At 37.4% G+C, this 13,258-nt stretch overlaps 1 protein-coding gene across 2 annotated transcripts in view; it reads right to left on the reverse strand.

Moving 5' to 3' along the window:
- Nucleotides 1–204: 204 nt before the first annotated feature.
- Nucleotides 205–13,258, reverse strand: part of ARAP2 (ArfGAP with RhoGAP domain, ankyrin repeat and PH domain 2) — a 118,092-nt gene continuing 105,038 nt past the window's right edge. For both annotated transcript variants that reach the window (XM_063309952.1, XM_063309951.1), the window contains exons 29-33: nt 8,413–8,495; nt 7,567–7,602; nt 6,643–6,706; nt 3,481–3,615; nt 205–831 (exon numbers count right to left, since the gene is read on the reverse strand). In XM_063309952.1, coding sequence (XP_063166022.1) covers nt 502–831; nt 3,481–3,615; nt 6,643–6,706; nt 7,567–7,602; nt 8,413–8,495 — 648 coding nt within the window. In that variant the 3' untranslated portion in view covers nt 205–501. The remainder of the gene's footprint in view (nt 832–3,480; nt 3,616–6,642; nt 6,707–7,566; nt 7,603–8,412; nt 8,496–13,258) is intronic.

Below are 13,258 nucleotides of genomic sequence, written 5' to 3' on the forward strand. Positions count from 1 at the left end.
AAGTTTTTTCATTATTTGATCTCTGTATTTGAATTTCTATCCTTGGTCTATGACAGTAAATAAATAAATTGAACTGGTGATTGTTGAAGAGCTTTAGGACCAATGACAGAACGGTCAAATATAGGTGAAATAAATGCATGTTGGAAATGCCTATGCCTCATCTTTTATTCTCATGTTATCTTCAGAATGTGCTCAAGACCAGAAGGAAGAGAATGCATTATCATTATTGAATTATTTTCACATCCTATACTTTTAGTTGATGTTCAGTAATGTCCAGCTGAGAAGCAAGGAAGAAAGTGTTGGCCAACATTATTTTGGGGAATAAATCTTGGAACTGAGCAGGGCAGGTATCAGTGCAAAATTATTAAGGTTCTCAGATCGATAGAGAGCTCCCCATCTCTTTTAGTTCAGCATTTACATTTAAATACATAGAAAGTCTGTACACTGTACATTAACTACATACTGTAATTCATTTATTTGATGTCCATGTCTGAATTGCTTCTAAGTCTCATCGTGGAGAATTCTGGTCCTCTGCAAGACAGTGTGGAGCTCATGAATAACACTTGCTGGCAGCTGCTTATTGGATTTCAAATGAGTCTCTCTCTCTCTGGTCTCCCTTTTCTTTGGTGATTCTGATCCTTTGCAGGACCTTTGGCCCAGGTCCACAATGTCTTCACCCATGTCCTCCAAACAGATAAGGCTGCTATGCTTCCTTGCATGATTCCAGATTTTTTCCTCCTTACATTCCTTGTACTGAACAACCCGTGATACTCGTTTCTTTAAACCTTTCTTATCTTCAGCCAAGTCGCTTCCAGTTTCCAATTCTGCATTCTGTACAGAGATGGGTAAGGTGTTAAATATTCATTCATTCATGTCAGGTATTTGTAGCCCACATCTGGGGGCTTAAGCCTTTCCAAAATGGTTTCCAACTGTTTCACTTCTTACAAATTAAAATAATAAAATAATGAAACAGTAAGCATTTTCAGAATTCAGGTGGTATTGACTAAAATCAAACCATAGTGTCAGCTAAAACCTCGAATGGTCCAATATAACACACTAAAGATAAAACTATAAAGACTTGCAATGTCCTTGCTCTGGAGTTTCAGGAACATTTGGGGAACAGAACTATTCAGAAGGGCTTCAAGGAGGGGGTTGACATCTGGCCTTTTGACACTTATTTAAATTAATATAAATTATACTGTTAGCACTGACTTTATTCCTTGATTTATTATTTTGATCAACTGAATCGATGGCAGGAGTGCTGATTTTAAACGTGCGCTGCCATGAATCCTTGGGAACTATGGTGGTATTAAAATAAATAGCTAAATAGCAAGAACAAATCTTATGAGCTATTTACATTTAAACTTAATTAAAATAAGAGGACATACAGTTCAGACGAAATACTGTTCTATTACCCCCATATATTGAATATTTCTCCCCTTCTATCACATTACAAATTATATCTTGGTAGACACTTTGGCAACAGCTGTGGAGACTGTATCTCAGTATGTGTGATCCTGGATTCAGATGTTTCATTTTGCATACGCAAATACACATACTACTATCCAGAATGTTATCCAGTCACCTAGTCTTTCTGTAAGTGGACAGTTCATTATCAAAGAAGATAGGCAATGGTAATCTTGGTTACTAATTTATCATTTCAGTGACTAGAGGTATATCAGACACAATGTCCTCCTCTAGAGCACACTGAACCAGGAGCGGTCTGGAGATTTTCAGAAGTTAATTCACCAAGCTGAAAGAGCTTCATGGTTTTCCAAATCTGGTATTCCAAATGATTCAGACCTAGTTTGGGGCTCAGGCAATATCTGCAATGTACAGGGACCATGGAGTGAATAAGTAATAGATAACTGAAACACCACTGATTCCCATCCATGAGGGTCCTATGTGTCAGACTCCCAGATCACGATGTTACCAGAACATCCTGATCAGGCTTGCATCCATCTTCAGTGAATCCGTGTCAACGGACATCGTGTCGCCAGATGGGAGGGGGAGTTCGCACGGAGTGTGAATTGGGTTGTTTAGACTACATGTTTATTGCCCAAGGCCATCTGGGCAAATACCATTCTGGCCATCTGGTGGCAAAGGGGGAGCACATGCTTTGATGGACAGGGGGGGGGGGGAAAGTAGAAGCAGGGATTTTTAAACTGTTGAATGCTCTGGAAGTACCCCATTTGCAACTTTGCTTTGTACCAGACGTTTCTCTTCATTAAACAGTTAAAAGACCTCAAGTTACACTATGTTTGCACAAGTATAGCTTCCTGTCCATTTATTTTTATGTTGGATAGCGTTCCACTACACTCGGTTGTTTACTACACTTTTTCCTGAGGTACTGTCAAATTGCAAAATATATATGGTGATGTACAGAGAGGTATATACATCTCAGACTGAGTGACCAAAATGTAATGAATGACATAAGGGGAGAGAGTGGGATAAGTAGAGTATTAAACACATTTTAAAAACTAGGAAAATGAGCCAAATGAGATTAACTGTTAAGGAATTGGACTGATAGGAGAGCAGTATAGAACAGGAAATGTACTTTGGGAACAGAAGAGATTAAATGGGAGTTTATAGGCCATAAGAGTATAGAAGAGGCATGGAGGAAGTAAAACTGCAGGAAAGTAATTTAGAGCAAAAAAATTAAAGTATTTGAAAGTCAACAGAAGTTTATATTGTCATCATTATCATTCATCATGTATGAAAAGTTTCTTCTCTATTCCCAAATTGGTAACTCAAAAATGAATCATATCCACAAAGACAAGCCATCTGCTGTGTCCCCATATGCTTTCAGTGATTTCTAGTTGAGTGGATGGGTAAAGTCAGGGCTATAAATTTTCTTTTCAACCTACCTCACCTAGAGATAGCATTAAATACTTATACTCAAAAGGCTCAACTGTTCTCCCAGTGGGAACTTAAGATCCATCCTGAAAGATACGTTACCTTGAAGACACAAGTCCCATTAGATCCTAAATGTCTGTTGAAATACAACAGAACTTTGTTGCCATGGTTCCAACCACCTTTTTCCTCAAGTCAAAGAACATTAGAATGGAAATATATTAGTAAGTTCCCTATTAAGTCCCTACTTACTACTATATTTCTAGAATATACATTTCAAGAGCTGCTTTATTGTTTAGGATTTCCTGTGATATAGCACAGGACAAAAATGAACATTATGTTCATTCAATTTTAAAAAGCTCCACTTGTTTTATTAAAAACATAAGCCTGCTAAAACTCTCTCTCTGTGTGTATGCTGTATATGTGTGTGTACATACACACACATATACTCATGTAACTTAATGTCAATACACAAATACTAATTATTGTGTAATTAAACCTCAAGGTTTCCTAATGGGAGCTTCTTCAGTTTATGGACTTTTTAAATAATATATTTCCTTCTTTGATGTAAGTTGGAACCACTCCGACTTACATTAGAAGCATTTTCTAATTTAGCCAGCAATTTACCTCGGATAAGTTGGCTTTAGCTTTGGGAATACTTTGGTTCTGCTGAATTGGTATTAAAGGTAGGCCACCAATTTTTGGATTTTTCGTAATAGATTGCTTCCTTGTCTTCCCGCTTGGTGGACACATAGTACTGTGCTGTGGAAGAAAAAATGGAAGGGCCTTTCATCACCAACTTCAGTATTAGATATGGCAAATCATTTACAAACCATTAGGAATGGCAGACCATGCACAAAATGAAACAATTGTTCTGGAAGCACCGGGATGTCCATGTTTGATAATGCAGGTATGAAATGGCTGTCCAGAATAAAATGACCAGCACAGGTTCTCCAAAACTGATGGACATGCCTCCCAACAAAGCTTAGTTGTCCTATGTGAAGAGGGAAGTAACATGTGAAGATATCTAGGCAAATCTAGGCATAACCATAAACCAAGAGAGGATGGCCTTTGATCCAGAAGACAGTCTCTTCCAACACCAACCCAAGAATTGTGATTGGCAAACACACTATTCTCAAGGTCTGTCTTAATGGTTTTTGTAACCACACCAATCACTGATACTTAATATCAAAATGTCTTAGAGGCAGATTTTAAATGAACCTTGCATACCTTTTAATGTTTTATACACACAATATATACGTTTTATTTGTTTTAGTATTATTCCTTCCATGCACATTTTACCTGCTTAAGCTTCCAGGAATCCAAAAAAATTAGTAGGATGCAAATCAAACAAAAAAACAAAAATAAAATAAAATAAAATGTATTTATTTAATCCAATTTTTAACACTGCCCATCTCCCCCCACAAGGAGGGACTCTGGGTGGTTTACAACAATAAAATAAAAATGGCTCAGAATGAAGAAGTGAGGGTGGAAATTCTTTCTGTTCATCCAGATGAGGATGTGGGAGAACTATGGAGAGCATGAAGCCAAAATGCATAGGCTAGAAGCATTAGGGGTGGGGTGCATGGTATAGTTATTTATGAATGTTTTATAATGTGAGGTGTGTGTGTGCGCACGTGTGACAGAGAGAGAGAGAGAGAGAGAGAGATAAATGCACCAGTGTTAGAAACTCTTGGGGTTAAAATGAGAAGGGATTGATTACTTGGTTTAAAGAACATGTCTGTAACAGGCATAACTTAAGAGCAATGGAATGGAGAATGGAGAAAACCACTGAAATTCAGATTAATTGTCCTTTTTGCTGAAATTGCCTCCTGGTCATTTCATGGCCATGTCTAAATAGTTTGGCAATAATACAGAATTTATTTCCTATTGCTTCTATCTGGAACATTCTTTTAACTTCCCACTCTAGTCTAGAGCTTGGGTGTTTTCTGGTCTTCCCCCATCCAAGTAGCGATCGGATCTTACCCTGCTTAGCTTTTGGAATTGTACGGACAGCGGTACACAGTTGTAGCTGAAAATGAACTCTCTCCCTTTTGGTGGCCTGAACCTACAGTTTGAGGGGAGGTCTGTCATGAGCAGGGAAACAAAATAAATTGAATGACGTTGCATCATAGCCGTCAACATGACTGGGATTTTTCTTCCCATTTTTTTTCCTTTTTTTTTTTTTTTTTGAGTTGGGTAGAATTTGGAAGTGTGTGTGTATTTTTTCACCTATGTTAATTCCATTTGAGAGAATACATTTTTGCGTTTTCAGTTTCAATTTTCAGCAATGGTGAAAAAAAAAGGCCTGGGACCATTCTTGGTCTAAATATGAAGGGTAGGGGAATCAGAATAACAATGTTAGCTCTGCTAGGAGAAAGATCTCCACCAAGTGCCATGTACCTCTGGGCACAAATTATCAGCTTGTCCTACCAAAATAATGAGATGATTTAAGACAGAGAATTTAATCAATGAAACATCTGAAGTGGAAACCGTTGTTGAAATGGATAACTTCAGTTGCTCACACAAAGACTGGATAATGCTCCAGACACATCAAAGGACTAGAAATCTAGGTAACTGTGTCCCATAACAATTGTTCCTGGGACCAAACAGAGCCAAAATTGGTTCAGATTTGAGCATTGAACCTATTTTTACTAAAGTCAATATTTTAAATATGCATGACTTGATAAGCGCCCAAAAAAGTCTTTCCCCCCCGCCATTTAAAGGCAGTGATGGGGGCTTGAAAAATAAGAATAAAGGGGAAAGTTGAGAATAAAAAGGAAATGGATCAACTATCTCCAGAAAATAAGGGGCAGGCCAAATGACAGTAATACATATTTCCTGTTGTCAAATCTTTACTTATGGAAGCATACATATATCATTGGGGATTAATGCGTGTACTATAATGAATAGCTTTGCAGCTAGTATAAAAGTCAGGGTTATCCGTGATTTTAATCAGTCTATTTAGAAGTTCATAAGAACATATTGATTAACATTCTTTTTTATGTTTCCATAAAAATATAATTCTTATGGTTATTGAAGAGGTGAATACAACACTATTATGAGAAGATTTGATTCCAAGGAAGACCTTATACATCCTAGTTAGATGATTAGTAAAGTTACAAAGACAAAACACAGGAAGCTTTTAATTAAACAACAACTCGAAATGTGCTCACTTTCAAATTGTTTTGGGGCTCCCTAACTAATAAATTAACATCTCTCTCTATGTGTGTTTGTGTGTGTATCCCACCTTAGGCACAAAGCCAGCTGGGGCTTCAAAGCCAGTCACTCTCTCTCAGCCCTACAAAGCAGGCAATGGCAAATCACTTCGGAAATCTTGCCAAGAAAACTGCAGGGACTTGTTCACACAGTTGCCAGAAGTCAACGCTCACATACTCACACACCCACACATACACACACACACATATCAACACATACATTTGAATGTGGGCATTTGTTAGATTTCAGAAAGTGAATTATAAAGGATTTTGAGCTGAACAAACAACTAAGGGAAAGCTGACAAGAAAAGAGATACTGTACATAAAGAGGGCTATGACTGGGGGAACATTAACCAATCATAATCTTTTGGACTGCAACTTAGATTTTATTTAGAAAGTATGATGTGTTGATAGCAATATATAGTGACTTTTGAATATGAGCATTTGTTCAAATGAGAGTGTACATACATACATAAATAAAAAAGCACAGAAGCATGTAGTATGCAACCACTGCAATTCACATGTATTTTTCAGTGAAATTTTAGTCTGAAAAAGAAACAACGACAAATACCTGGGCTATGAAAATGCTGTTCAACCATTCTAGCTGAGAATCCTGCCCATCACAACACAAATACCTAGAAGACAGATTAATATGAATTCACTTCCAATGCTATAACATACTCGCTCCTCATGCAATTCTGAAAGGGAAGCCCTTAGCTGCCTGGAAGCTAAACCCTCATTAGCCAGAATAAATTAAGCAACAATAAAGAATATAGTATAAATATGGTTGAGATATAGATTACATAGGGTGTTGAGACATATATTACATTGCATTCTCAGAAGGCAGATTTTATTATTGCTAGATAATCAATTTTCATTGCTAGATTTCATATTCCTAAAAGAGCTAGTTTGCTGCAATTAATCAAGCTTTAGACTGAACTAGGCAAGCATGATCTCAGTATCTGCTTAGCCATAAATTTCTTTGGGGAAGCCATTCTCTTCCAGCTCATTAGATTGTTGGGAAACAAAAAAGAGAGAACACCACATATGCCATATAATTTATATTAAACTGACTGATACATGTATACACTGATATACATACCCATGAAGCACACCCACATAGTTAAAGGAAACATTCAAGTTCACAGAACAATTTATGTGACTCCTATCTTAGACTATAGCTTTGTGTCAACCAGAATTGTTCAGATATGACATAGTGGGTACTACAGTTGGTATTAAAGCAGCCATGTCTTTTCAAGCTTCCATACAATATTTTTTAAAAGTCCTGCTTTAAAGAGCTGACTTATTACAGTTAGTATGATTATTAAAGCAGCAACATCTTTTTTTTCTAGGCTCATGAAGAAACCAGGAAAAAAAAGATGTGGCTGGGTTAATGAATAACAAAGAGGTGCTATGCTCAGGTGAGGTCCAAAATACTTATTCCATCACATCATTTTCAAAGAATACACATCCCTATCTAGTACTATTTACTTACCAATTATACTTTTCAGACAGCAGTGTTAGACCCCAGCTGAAAAAGCAAAACAAAACACCATGTATAGATAGATATATAGGATAATTAAGAAATACAAGACGACTTATATTCCAAAAGCCAAATTGTTACTATCCTGTTCAGAGTGCCCACAGATCACACACAGACCCTACTGTAAATTTAGGAGAATCATACTTGGTTTGGTTTTTTTTAAAATGTTTGAGCTTTTTGTCCATTGCTTGAAGTTTTGTGGAAAGGGTGCACAGTGTGTGGGGGGTACAAGCACCTTTAAAATCTGCAACTCTGAACCTCTATATGAAACTATTGTTTTAAAGTTTGGTTTGGAGTTAACCGTAACTAGTGTAATGTAACACTATAAGCAGAGGAAGAGGAAGAAGAGATAGCAGCAGCTGTGGCAAGGTTAAGTGGTTGGGCAAAATTATGTCTGGGACACTATCATAGATCTTCCCTGTTTCTGAAATTGATACAAAGAGAGTCACATTCATGTTTCATCTGCTTATGACTAGCATTTTGATCTAAGGCAGTGGGATAATTTGATCACATAAGCAATGTAGCCCATAGGAGACAGCATACTGAGATTAGAAATAACTGTTCAATAAAGTAATTTCTTAACACCAAAGTAATAACACAAGCCCCAAAATAACAAATATTGTGGAACTGTGGCTTATCACAGACCAGGCAAAAGATACAGATTAGCTCCTTTATTTGCTTTGGCTGTTCAAAGCTTGAAAAAGTTCCTGTATCATAACAATAACCAAAAAACTAAAAACTAAAAAGCATGCTTTTGGATGAAAACAAGCCAACACAGTTTTCTTGCCTCTTTCTTACTTTGTTGGTGGTTTCAGTTTTTTCTTCACCCCGAGATAAAGTTTCAGTGATTTGACAGGAAACACTTTCTCAGCTTTGCTACTCTGTTGAGGTTGAGAAATGACTGTTAGTGGAATGGAAACATACAAACAAGGCCTCCAGATCTGCTGATCTTCTGAACATCCTGTTAAAATTTTGCAAAATAGGTCACTTTGTTTCCAGTGATTTCATCTCTGTACTAGCATGTCTGAACAAGTGGTGGCACCTGACCAAGCTTGTCCAGGCTTGGGACCCAAGGAGGATTAGATCTGCTTAGTACATGGATGGGAAATCTCCATGGAACATCCACGCTGTAGTCTAGACTGGAAAGATTTAAAAAATAATTAACTTATGGCAGAAGAAGGTAAAAGCAAACCACGTGTGAACTTTTGCTAAGAAAACTAGAACAGCATCCCTCTGGAAATCTGAATGGCCCCAACCCTATTAGCCTTTCGTAAGCTTTAAAAGACCTAGTTGTTCCTCCAGGCATTTGGCCATGAGACCGAGTGAGCTCTGCTGGTTGTTTTCTTTTGTTCTTTCAGTAAATGAAATTATTTCTGCAACCGCAGACATTTATTATTTGGATTATTGATTTTGTTGTTGCTGTTGGTTTTACTCCTTGTACACTGCCCAAAGTCATTGCCATGAGATGGGTAACTACTGTATGTATATCAATTAAATTAATCAAATCAAATCAAATCAAATCAAATCGATATGGGGTATGCATAGAATCACCAGAAATTGAGTTCAAGTTGGTGAGTTTTTACTAGGGTTGCCCTCACAGGTGGTCTACAAACTGTATTCATATACTCTTCCATCAGTTATTTCACTCACACACACACAGACAAAATCTTGCCCTACTGAGGTAGAGTTAAGAGACTTCCTGCAGCAATTTTCCCAATTTCACTGCTACTAGAAGAAGACAGATGTCAAATCACTCAGGCTCAGTTGGCAGAGAGGAAGAGTTAACCTCATCCATCCTCCCCACTAAACCAAGTACTTCCGAAGAGAACTGCTGATAAATATAGCCCCACTGAGGTGTTCTTACTATTTCAATTTCTGCTCCCAACTTCCTGTATGGCCATGCATGGAAGATCCTTAGATGGAGCTTCTGCCTGTCTTTTCCAAGGTCAAAGAGAAGGAAGTCACAATGGGTTGTCGTGTTATTCTTTGTGCACATAACACAGAGATACAAGAAAAGCAAATACTTTCTTGAGGCAAATTCCTATACTGGAGAAATCCCATAATTATATAGTAGAGTTTAATTTGCCAAGGTGTTTGTAATGATATGGAAAGCTAGAGGTCTCCTGCAATTCATTATGCAGTTTTCTTTTTAGAGGCAAATCATACCTAAGGGAATCTAAAGTACTGAAACAGAATGTCATAGTGACCCTACCTACTTCAAAGCTCAACCATGCTTAGGGAAGACAGTATGACACATTATGTGCCATTTAGGCAAAAATTAGCTCAGTTCAGAGCTCTCTCTTCCTCTCTTTTTTTCCCCTCAGAATTTCATGGCTAATTGGGCTTTTAGTATTTCAAAAATGATTCCTAACCATTTCAGCTGCAGCAATAAAAGCATCCATTCATGCAACAGAAATGTACTTATTAATCTAGATATGAGCAAGTGACCACATTTTTAAAATAATAGTGCTGTTTTTTTGTGTTTTTCTTTTTTTCTTGCCAGGCAATTAATGTAACATTTTGCATAATAAAATAAACACAACCACTTTGCCGACATCATGAGTTTCCAAAGATTTGTAGTGGTGCGTTTCAGACAAGCTATTAATTACAGGGGAAAGGGGAATAAAGAGATGTGTAACAAGCCAAAGGGGAGCAAGCAGAAGTTTTTTTTGTTAAGCAACTCCAACCTTGCTTTTTGGTAAGTATGATCTAGGATTTATGCAACACTCTAAGCCTTAAGAAAAGAAGTCTAGGCACACAAAAGTAAGTTTAAAGTGAACAAATTAATGTTTATATGGATTCCTCAGAGCAGAAAGGAAGTTAGGACCTTCTCTCTGTATATTAAATCCACCTTGTTTTGCTACATACCTTGACAACACAAAAGGCAACCTAGTGAGGATGACAAACGTTTCAACAACTGGGGACATTATGGCCACTTTCCCCAACCTCACATCTAGTGTTCATAGGGTATGTGTATCCAAATCCAAAAGAAGGGATGCAAACCCTGCCTCTTTTGAAGCAGTTTCCTCCCAAGGGAGGAAGGGGAAGGACTTGCCATGTGATGCTCTGGGCGCCATCTTGCCAATTTTGACCCGCACCTGATAACGTCCTCCAAGTATGTTAGAATTACCATTCCCATTCTTCACAGCTAATTCCTTGGTAGGAATAGAAGAAGGGGAGCTAGGGATGTTGATGGTATAATCTGGCTACTTCCTGAATTTATCAGTATGACACATATATCAACTTATTCTGTGCCCATGGATGCCCAGTGCAACTGTTATAGGGACCACTGCTCCTGGTACACATCAGCATGATCCTGCTGTTTGTGAAGGTAAGTTGGTTTGAAACATCTCTAACAATGGTCAGTCACAAGAAATTCAAGCTAATGGTAAAGCATTCTTGGGCTATACCATTCAAAGCTCAAAGAGATGATCTGCATATCTCAAGGAAAGAAAGCACCAATCTTAACATCGCTTAAACCTGGGGATGACCCTCAACCAATGCCATGTCCCTGTGATCATCCTCTTTCTTACTTGGCTGCAGCACAACACAAATAAGAAATATTCTGGTTTCCAGCTGTTCCTGGAAGTTTTCATCTCCCAACTCCCGTTTTTTCTCCCTCCTACTACCCACATTTTGGGTTAAGTTGTTCTCCTTGGGTCTAGCCAAGTGGAGGACAGCAGAGTGCTATTTTGATACTTTTATTGGCATTGTGTAGTTGGTTAGCTGGAAGGAGTATTTATGGGATTTGCTGGTTCATTATTATAATATTTATATATTACCCCAATTGTCAGCTTTGGAGCTATTTGCAATCAATAGAAACAAAATAAGAAAATTAGATGAGTATTGTCAAAAGACCCCAATGTAAAACAAAACAAAATATAAATTTTAAGGTCTGATTACTCTGAGCATGTAATTACATATTTCCATCAGACTGCACAGAAACTTTCAACGGTACTCAACTGTTAATCATATACCAAGAATAATAATTCAGACCTTCCTAATTAACTCACAAGTCTAGCCCCTACCAGAAATTTGGCTGCAGCAAGAATCAGTGTGACATTTATAGCAGATAACAACAAAAAAGTATGTATTCTGTATACTAATTTGATTTTGAGACAAAAATAATATTTTTATTTCCATACCCTTTTGCACTATATTATTATTACATGGAAATGAAAGTGGACATGGAAATGGATTCTCTATACTATTCTTATTGCTAAGAAACTAGTCTTTTAAGACTAGTTTCTTAGCAAATGGCCCCAATTATCCAGTGGATTAAAAACTTGATTATTCTTGAGACTTATGAACTAGTTGCTTATAAACATAGATTATGTATAAATGATTACAATGAAATATGGTTATCTTTTACTGAACACACACACACAAATCAGGCTCAGATTAGCCTACTTTGAACATTACGTGAAGACCCAGCTCTCTAGCAAAGGTTCTAATGCTGGGAAAGGTGGAAGGAAAGAGAAGAACTCTGCTCTGAGTCACTTGCTCAGAAGGGCAGCTATAGAAATCGAAGAAAGAAAGAAAGAAAGAAAGAAAGAAAGAAAGAAAGAAAGAAAGAAAGAAAGAAAGAAAGAAAGAAAGAAAGAAGGGAGGGAGGGAGGGAGGGAGGGAGGGAGGGAGGGAAGAAAGAAAGAAAGAAAGAAAGAAAGAAAGAAAGAAAGAAAGAAAGAAAGAAAGAAAGAAAGAAAGAAAGAAAGAAAGAAGAGGATGACCAGCAGCAAGGTGGATGGACTGAGTTATGATAGCAATGAGTGCACCATTGGGAGACTTGAAAGAACAGGTTAGGAATAGATCATCATGGAGAAGGTCTATCTATGTGGTCACTAGGAATTTCAGGCTAATGATAAAACATTCTTCAGCTATACCATTCATGTGTTGTTGATAACACATCATTATCTATCTATCTATCTATCTATCTATCTATCTATCTATCTATCTATCTATCTATCGTATCTATCTATTCATTAATTCATTCTATGTGTCTGAGAAGTCCTGCATACATTCTTCTTCCCCAGAATCTGCTAGTGTAGAACTTCAACTGTTGTCACTTCTTACTCCTGCTTTTTAATTATCCTAAGCCAGGAATGCAACTGAATTTCACTGCAGCCTTGACTTAGGAAACAGATTCAGTTAAGATTAGAGTGGTCTGTGGAGTAGCAAGGTCAAGTAATCAGTCAATCAAAGTTAACTCCTACATTTTTCCCACCAGATCCTGTTGTTTTTTTTCATTTTTTACGGCTTCAGCACTGTAATGTTCTCATATTGGATTCTTGCCTGTCTTAGACTGTACCTTCCAAGGACCCACCTTTACATATATAGGAAGATGGAAGAAATTAATCATTCTCTGTCCTCCAAAAGACTCAAACCAACCCCTCCAATTCCATAACTGAGGGCTCTATTAAAAATCTTGAGGACACAACCTACATCCACTTGTCAAGTGAGTATGAATTCAATGTTGCATTAAAGAACAAAGTTGCAGAACACTAAAAAAAAAACCACTTTAAATTTTCACTGTTTACTCGTCCTCCTTCCATGAACCAAATGGTTTCCCCACTATCCACATAATCAAGAGAAACAACAGCCTCCAAGGTCATTTTGTCAAACCTCATGGAAAAGGAAGGGGTGG

Source organism: Candoia aspera, chromosome 8 (genome assembly GCF_035149785.1).
Source record: "Candoia aspera isolate rCanAsp1 chromosome 8, rCanAsp1.hap2, whole genome shotgun sequence".
Classification (NCBI taxonomy): Eukaryota; Metazoa; Chordata; class Lepidosauria; order Squamata; family Boidae; genus Candoia; species Candoia aspera.